General features: G+C 32.9%; 1 protein-coding gene across 1 annotated transcript; it reads left to right on the plus strand.

Annotated features, from left to right (window-relative positions):
* The first annotated feature begins 2,058 nt into the window (after window positions 1-2,058).
* LOC132708306 (uncharacterized) lies at window positions 2,059-6,570 on the plus strand. Its single transcript, XM_060680563.1, has 2 exons — window positions 2,059-2,159; window positions 6,118-6,570. Exons 1-2 carry the CDS (start codon window positions 2,064-2,066, stop codon window positions 6,427-6,429), a joined length of 408 nt encoding a protein of 135 aa, XP_060536546.1. The 5' UTR covers window positions 2,059-2,063; the 3' UTR covers window positions 6,430-6,570.
* The last annotated feature ends 2,238 nt before the right edge of the window (window positions 6,571-8,808 follow it).

Raw genomic sequence — 8,808 nt, forward strand, 5'->3', positions numbered from 1 at the left:
CTGAACATGAAAGAAACAAAGTACAGTAACAATTTTTTATTATTTTTCAATATAATCCCCCTTAACTTCAGTACACTTATTACATCTCTTTATTAACAACTCGATCCCTTTAAAAAAATATTCTTTTGGTTTGTCTGCAAAATGAGCTAAAACAGCCTCTTTTAACTCAACTTCGTCGTTAAACCGCCGTCCACATAAGTCCTTTTTCAAATATCCAAACAAATAATAGTCGCTGGGGGCCATATCTGGACTATAGGGAGGATGCATGCAGGTGCATTATCGTGCAAAAGACGCACGTTTCTGCTCAGTTTTCCTCTACGTTTTATACGTATGCAGTCTCGCAATTTATGTAATAATGTTGCGTAATATTTACCATTGAGTGGTATTAGTTTCTTTAAAATTTATCAAAAGAATTCCTTCACAATCCCAAAAGATCGTGGCCATCACATTTTTTGTTGACTGGCAGACTGTGATTTTTTTTGGAGGTGCTTCACTCTTACGACGCCACTCCATTGATTCTTTTTTCGATAGAGGGTCATAATAGAGAACCATAGTTTCATCTCCCGTCACAATAGTTTCTATCACAGGCTTCGGTTCCGACCCACAGAGCTCCAAAAAAGACCGCGCACACTCGACAGGGCGTTGTTTTTGAATAGCCGAAAGGCTTTTAGGAACCCATCCTGCACTAACGTTATGCATACCTAAATGATCATGCAGGATTCGACGAACACTTGTATCAGAAAGCTTAGTAATTTCTGAGATTTCCTTGAGCTTTAAACGTCAATCACTCAATACCACCTCTTCCACAATCGCAACAATATCTTCCGCTATGACCTCCACTGGTCGACCATCTTCGGTCATCTTCAAAGGACTCCTGCCCCATACAGAATACGAAGGAGAACTTTGGCCTTACACACCATCCAGCCTTTCTTTAATAATTTCAGGTGCTAACCCTTCTTTTGTCAAAAACTTTATCACTGCTCTATACTCAATTTGCTTTATGTGCGACATTTTTTCTTGTTTAAAATGCTGTCAATAAAAAACTATTTGACGCAAGACTTTGGTAGAGAAGAAGGATTAATAACAGATTTAAGGATGATTGTTGTTAGAAATTACTTAAAATATGTTGTTTAGTTTGTGGGTTAGTAGGACAATAAAATATCACAAAATATTAAATTTATTTTTTATGTACAAAATGCGCAAGCGTTCCGTTTTTCATGCCGATGAGCATATTTTTCTCTACTTCTCTTACTTCGAGTGTACTTCATTCACTTTCGGTAGATTTTAAATGCTGATGGTGAAGTCTGTCGGTTTTCCAGCTAACCCCTGTAAAGTTTTTGCTCACTTACACAAAAAGATATAATTAAGGGGCGTTTTGCTACACAATAATTTTTTTTTTCGAAATAAGGCGAAGGGATAGGCATAACAAAAGCTACTCAGAATTTTGCGCAAAACAGTAAAACACATGTTCAATTTGAATATCTAATGACGACGTTTGTTTCGAGATGATTTGGCAACGATGCGACCTATTTAATTCTCCAGTATTTGTAGGACACTCGAAGTGAGTCAGCCTTTATAGTGCTTTATATATACTTTACAAACTTTGGTAATACTGACAAAAAATGTTTGAGACCTTAATTTGGGCGAGAATTTTTATAGTTTTGTGAAACTCAACTCTTTGAGTATTGGCGATTTGTCTTATTGTTTGTTTTTGTTTATTGTTTATTGTTTAATGACATCGCATCTCCAGTTTGCTTAATAAGTCCCGTTTTAGATGTACCGCTTTAATTGAGGAGTTACGAAACCCGGATTTGATCAAGGAGTCCCAATTGCTCCTGTTAAATCTATTAGAGAACGCTACACACTTCGCAAGATTCGTCAGAATACAGCCGAATGCACACCAGTGTACTGAACAAGTTCTGCAGCTTTTACACATCGTAACAAATTGCCTACCCAACATCAGCAATATGGATACTTTCAAAGAAATTTGCACCTACTGCCGGTGTTTGATTCCAATCTTCAAGAAGAATCATCAACAACTGCATTTTTTTTATGCCAACACAATGTTGCTCGAATGTTTGATAATAAGAATGAAAAATGCTTGCGTCGACTTAATAATTGAAGTGTTAAAGCTGCTTACCGTTCTACTCAAGCTTCAGGTAAGAGAATTTGCGCTCCAATGTCATAGCGTTTATGAAACCTTAAACCTTTAAAAGGTAAATCTTTGCCTAATTTTAACGCCAAAGGTTCATATGAATATTTAGCGACTACAAAACAAATTTTTTATTAGGTTTTTTGTGACCTAATAACTTGAGATTTGTTGGTGAATCAAGTTAGCTTTGTAATTTTAAAAAATTGAATCAATAACATTTTGAAAAAGAGAAAGAAAAATATTTGTTTAGGCGACAACATTATTACCAAAGCGTCAATATCTGATGATTAATAAGGGCAATTCAATTGAAATATTTTCTTCCTTGGGTTTTGTTGATTTTGGACTGTAGTTTTGTAAACTAGTGATTCTCAAGCGACTCCACAGAAAATAGTTCAAAAAGATTCAAATTGTCAGATGTCTCGTCACTTTAGTTTTGGTCTACGTTTCATTTTCGTGAAAATACTTAATATGCCTTAATTGATATGAGAGTCGAAGTGGGTGTTTGTCCGAATGCTTGTTTAGTTAGTGATTTATGAATTACAATGTCTATTGTTTAAATTGAACCAATTTAAAATTTGGTAATACAGAACGACCCCGATTATCCTTAGGCAGGTTATTCGTGCTGCGGATTATCTGTGCCATTATTTATTTGGCATTACATATAATCGTACAATTTCCCAGTACAGCATTTTAACGATCAAGCTGTTTGGATATCTTATGATATCTTTCAAGATTGGGTTCAAAAAATCCCAATTAGGCAGCTTTAAGATCCGACGACGAAAATTTATTTGTAAATTTTTTTCAAGCAATTTTTACATATCTTGCTCAACCAATGCATCAAGGTGTTAATGAAACAATTAAAATATTGTGGTAAATACATACAGTAGATTGCACAAAATGACTTTCAAAGACTTTTGGTTAGTTTGGTTAACTGATGAAACTGAAGTTGAATGGTGGATTCAGTGTGACAAAAGTGAGCCAGCCCAATGACGACGAATTATCGCCTCAGTTTTGAATGGGCCTGCTAAGGCATAACCGTATTCGTCTAAAAAATGAGAGCCTGAGAGCTAAAACGAAAAAAATGATGTTATCAATCAAAACAGTAACTAACCGAGAGGCAGAAGAACACACCAACATTCCATTAGAGTATAATTTATTTTTTCATTAATAACTGGCTGTGGTCAACTAACCAAAACTAATCAGTTGTTGAAAACAGAAATAATTATCAAGATTGCCATGAAAACAATTTTTTTTATACGACTAAATCATATAGCTATTAGAACTTATGAAGCAACCATGCAAACGCAAACGTGAGATTTAAAATTTCGTTTTTAACCAATAACCTTGCGACAAATGGCGCAAAGTGCAGGTTAGAAAATATTAGTTGATCAATTTTTACTGTAGTAAGGCCACTACATTATCCAAATGACTATTTGATGCTTATCAAAGCCTCTTAAGTGTCTTCCGTTTTAATTACTTTAAGTTTGTTAAATGTTTATTGCATTGGAACTAAGAATGTCTAGGGAACACAATCTTTTATTGTATTTTCGGAGTTGTCATTTGCATTTTTTTTCTTTTATTTTTTTCTATGCGGTTTACGTTCAATACGGGGACCATACGAATTTGAGTTTAATTTAAATTTTCGCGGCTGTCTTTTAATAATTTTTTTTACGCCACCTGGACCACCAGTATAGGAGCATAAAAAACAATCCAAAAAAAAGTCGCCGACTTCGACGATCGGATTCGAAGTGATATTGGCCACGAGTGAGTACGGGGTGAGTTTTTGTGATTTTTCGGAGCAATGCCGTGGTGCATTCCTGGACGGGAATTCTAGATATTGCCAATTAGATTCACAATTCAACCAGCATTTTCGGCCCCAAAAAATATTACTACTTAACTAATTCAGTAATGAATAAAAATAGTTTTTCTTCAACAATTGATTGCTTTCTGTTAGTTGACTAAAGCTAAATATTAATAAAATAATTAATGATAATAATAAAGTAATCGTCATCTACTGGCTAATTTTGTGCGAATCACAGGTAATGTAAAAAAATAAAAAAATAGTAAATTTGCCTTTTATTCGGTAAATTCGAGTTAATTAGATATTAATAACAATCCGACAAGTAGAAAATTATCCCAAAATCCAACTTCTTTTGAGAGGCTTAAGTGGTTTTAATTATATTTCAGGTTAGGACAAATATATTGAGACGTGGCCTTTATTTGACAAGGTCATGACGTAAAAAATCATATCGTTGCATTTATTCTTTTCAAGGATTTTTTTTTGCGATTATGACAGAAATCGCGGCGCCTATAGTACGATTGATAGCATATGAAAAGTTCTTTTTAACAACTCCAAGCTTATAAAATGCGTTAAACCTTTGTGGAGATATTTCCTTCGAGATAGAGCAAATAGCAATAAGTAAAAAAGATTTGAATTTAGAGTTTAAAAACGGTATTCACTTTAACTATGGTTAATGTTAGGAAACTTAAAAATAAGCACTTTATTTATATTGGTCGATTGCCTTAATTAATTAAGGACCGTCTTTTTCGCTAATACCGTACTTCGTTGGTTTTGGATAAATTTCTACCAATTCAATTTTTGTTTCACTATGACTTTTCAGAGGGACATTTTTAACAAAACATTATAGACCGATGAGGCGATTTTTACGACGTTTCGCATGCGCAATAAAAACGCAATAAAAAAATGTCTCTTTTATTGAACAGAGAATAAGTTTTTAATGAAAAAAAAAAGCAGGGCCATCGGAGTGTTTTGGGGTATTGTAAGGGGTAGAATTGTTAGCCCCATTTTTTTTTTAAAACTATTTAAACCCACAGAATTTTTTAATAATGCTTCAAAATACAATAATGCCAGAAGTGAACAACCTACCCGATAACTTGCGGGAGAACATTAAATTTCAGCAAGAGCGCACCCTATCGTTGTGGTCATCAAGTGATAAATTTTGTAAGAGTAAATTTCCAAAATATAATTGGTAAAAATGGTGACATTGCGTGGGCAGCGCGAAGTCCCGATTTTACACCTCTGACTTTTTTTGTGGTGCACTTTACAGGATCGTGTGTATAAATTGCGAAATAACTATACAGTTGATGACCTTACGGAAAAAATTAGACAAGAGATTCTTGCATTAAATAATATTGGTTAGAAACGCAGTCTCTAGCATTATGACGCGTTATACAATGTGTATTGCACAGGATATATTATAGTATCACCATTTTTTTTCAGATATTCGTTTTCTGTTATTTTGTGTTATAGATTTATTTTTTCTTTTTTTTTTTAGGTAGCCTATAAACTGTAATTACTTTTTTTTTATTCAGTATTTTCAGTCACGTTAGATAATTAACTATTAAAAGTTTCTTTAATATGAATTCTGAAGTTTTAGTTAGTAAAATTTAAATGTAAGATAAATTACAAACTTACCTTATTTTTTGTCCTAGAAATGATATCTGAATAAAAATATAGGTTGTCCCATTTGAAAATCTTGAAACCACCAATTTGGGGCACCCTGTATAAGCTGAGGCGCACCTGTCAAACTGATAGAGTAGCGCATCATCTCCTTAGTCTGTGGTTTAATTTTCGTTGCAATACCTGGACCAGCAGCGTCATAACACAATTTTATATGGGGCAATCAAAATAAGAAAAAAAAAACACCTCAATTCCTGCCTAAACTATGCAAAATTTGAATACGAATTTCTTAAGAAAGTGATAAAAAATTTATAATATTTAAAATCTTCAGGAGAGTCCAAGAAACTTTTGTACGAAACTTTTTTGGTTTCTCCTATGGGTTTCCAGTGGGTCGTTTTATTTGGCACACGGTGTACATGCTTTTCAATTATCCGGGCCTCGAATAATCGGGGTCCTACTGTGTTTCTAGTTGTCATCGGAATATTCATGAAACACCCTGTACAACTTAACAGTTAGTTTTAGTTAATTTACTGTGGCATTTTAGGCGAAAAATAGAGGAAACAGATCTCTAAAACACTCGACTCCGACGTGTGACGAAATCGATTTACCGACAGTCCTTCGGAACCCGAAACTAGAGCCCGACTTGTGTTTAAATTTGGCTTGCGAAGTTCTCAAAAATGCAAGTCCCTTTAAACTACGCGAAAAAACGATTTTTCAACTGATGCTCGCGTTGACCGGATTTTCATATGACGCCAAGCGATTAACGAGAAGCTACGTCTGCATTAATGAGATAATTAAGCAGCACAGGTGGATGGTGAACTGCCCCTTTTTAAGTTCTTTCGTTGAATATAGGTAAGATGTTGCTGTTGCTGTTCGTTCCAAATTTCGTATGCATCCCCGAAATGTCATTCCAAATACTTTTTTAGGCCGTCTAACTCTGTTCTTGACTTATTTGTATAAAGCTTCAAAGTATTTTTGTGATTAAAAAAATTTACGGGGAGCCATAAAAAAGAATATTTAACAATAACTAATTTGGTATTAATAAAAAACTTAAATGAAATGTTGGAATTGTTCACCATCTACCTCAATAAATTTTACAATATAGTCTCTTAAATGTCTTTATGACTGCTAGGGATATTCGCCACGCCTTGTATTTTCGGCCGTACATAAAGCAAAGTATGAACTTCTTCAGCGTATTTACCAAATTTTTCAATTTTGCCATATTGCGATGATACTTTGATTTCACTATCTGTTAAAAATATAAAAAAAAAATTAAAGGCAAAAGTTATTTATATTCAGTTATACTTTTATAATATTATATTTTCATATATAAAGGAGTAAGTAACAACTTATTTTAAATAGCACACCCTGTGTTAAGTTCAGTTTCTAACATATTTTTAATTTTATGTGACGTTTGTAGGTCTAAATATATCTATCGATTTCGCACACTGAATGTTTTTGCTTTATAGTTGAAGTAGATTTAATTATATTAAAAATGTTATTATAAATTTTAATTGTTAAAGCTTTTTTTTGAATGGTAAAAGCTCATTTATATAATTTTGTCGTATTTAACATTTAAAAAAGGGGGACTTTGTTTACGGTTCACATTCACATTAAAGTGTTATTCATTGTAAAAATGCTATGATCGCGAAACAATGCTAAGAAAAGCAATGAAGCACTACAGAAATGTCACTATTTTGGCTTGTTGTAAGTTTGGGAATCCATGTTTCAAACTTTGTAATTTTTTACTGTTGTTGGTATTTCGATACAAAAAATTAATCTCACTACAATTTCTAAAAAAAAAATAAACAATAGATAAAGAAAGAAGTTCTAGTAACTTTTATAAAACATATAGCTAGTCACCAGATGTCAGCAGTGGTTTAACAATAAATAAATACCCCAATTATGGATCTGACACACAAATAAACTCAAAATTATATTACGGTCGTTGTTTGCTTAAGCAGCTTTAAGTATTCATCAGTTTTAAGCATTATCTACCAAAAATTGATTCGTTATTCTTTTAATCTTAACGTGTTGTAGAGATTGGATCTTATTTGGTAGGACATTAAAATAGTTTACTTTGATCTCATTATTATGAGATGTGGCAGCTTGTATTATAGTCTTGCAAATCGGCATTAAAATATTGATGTAAATTTTCGTGGATCTGTAATATTAATAGTAAATCAAAAAATTAAAAATATAGTTTATTATTCTTAACTTTCAGAAAAAAAATATAATTCTAATTCTGAAGGCCCCAACATTTTTAAATTTCAGCAAATGTCAAAATGTTATTGATAGAATATTTTAATAACTTGTGTGTTAATAACTTAATTACTGAAATTATCAAACTAAGTAAAATTGTTTTTTATTCCGTCACATTTCTTCTTGGCTAGTGATGACGCTCGTTAATGCCTAAATAAAGTTTCATGTCCAACCGTCTCGTTATTTTATTTGTCCATTCCTACCACAAAAGCACCGAAACTTGCTATTTAAGTGACACTTAGCAAGATAAGTTTCTTTTAAAATATATATATTTTAACGTCACTTCTGACTTCTTGAGCGCTCATGTAAAACATCGATTTAGTAAGCATACTATTGCGGCTATACTTAACACCGCCAGCTTGGACAAAACTTGTTGAATTGAGTTTTTTTTAGACCTGTAGATGATATACCCTAAAATGTCACTAAACATTTTACTTTTCAGTGACTGAAAGAATAATGGAAAATAATATGATATATGATACAACAGCTTTTTATCGCTATACAAGGGCAATCGTGGTTTGAAGAGAAACATTTTTTGTTTCTTTTGCAAATCTGCAGGAATAAGCAATGTAAAAAAATACTTTTTGTTTGACAAAAAGTCATTCAGTCTTTCCAATTAAAGAATATTGAACATGGCTGAAGCGAAGATTGTAAATTAGACTCTCATCACGCTCTTAAATATTTGCACCTCATTAAAGATACACCGTAAGTGGGTGTAGTAGCAGTGCGCTGTAGAAAATCCAAAAATATACTTCTTAATAGTATATTATGCAACCAGTGTGATAAACGGTATTTGAGTCATGAGTTTATTTGGCATGAGCGGAGCGTAGCGGAGCGAGTTCTTGATAAACGAGTGACTTAAAAAGTTTGCTAAATGTGTTGCATACGATACTTTTTCTACGACCGCTATTTTTTGGGTATATTTTTGCAAAACAACACGAATACATTAATGACAAACAATAAAATTCAAGAC

Source organism: Cylas formicarius, unplaced genomic scaffold, assembly GCF_029955315.1.
Source record: "Cylas formicarius isolate icCylForm1 unplaced genomic scaffold, icCylForm1.1 PGA_scaffold_10__41_contigs__length_53128322, whole genome shotgun sequence".
In the NCBI taxonomy this organism is placed as follows: domain Eukaryota; kingdom Metazoa; phylum Arthropoda; class Insecta; order Coleoptera; family Brentidae; genus Cylas; species Cylas formicarius.

Excerpts from the sequence above, each read along its gene's own strand:
- LOC132708306 (XM_060680563.1), top strand. The coding sequence starts at position 2,064 with ATGTTGCTCGAATGTTTGATAATAAGAATGAAAAATGCTTGCGTCGAC. Across the intron at positions 2,160-6,117 it reads CCGTTCTACTCAAGCTTCAG|GCGAAAAATAGAGGAAACAG; the intron begins GTAAGAGAATTT and ends GTGGCATTTTAG.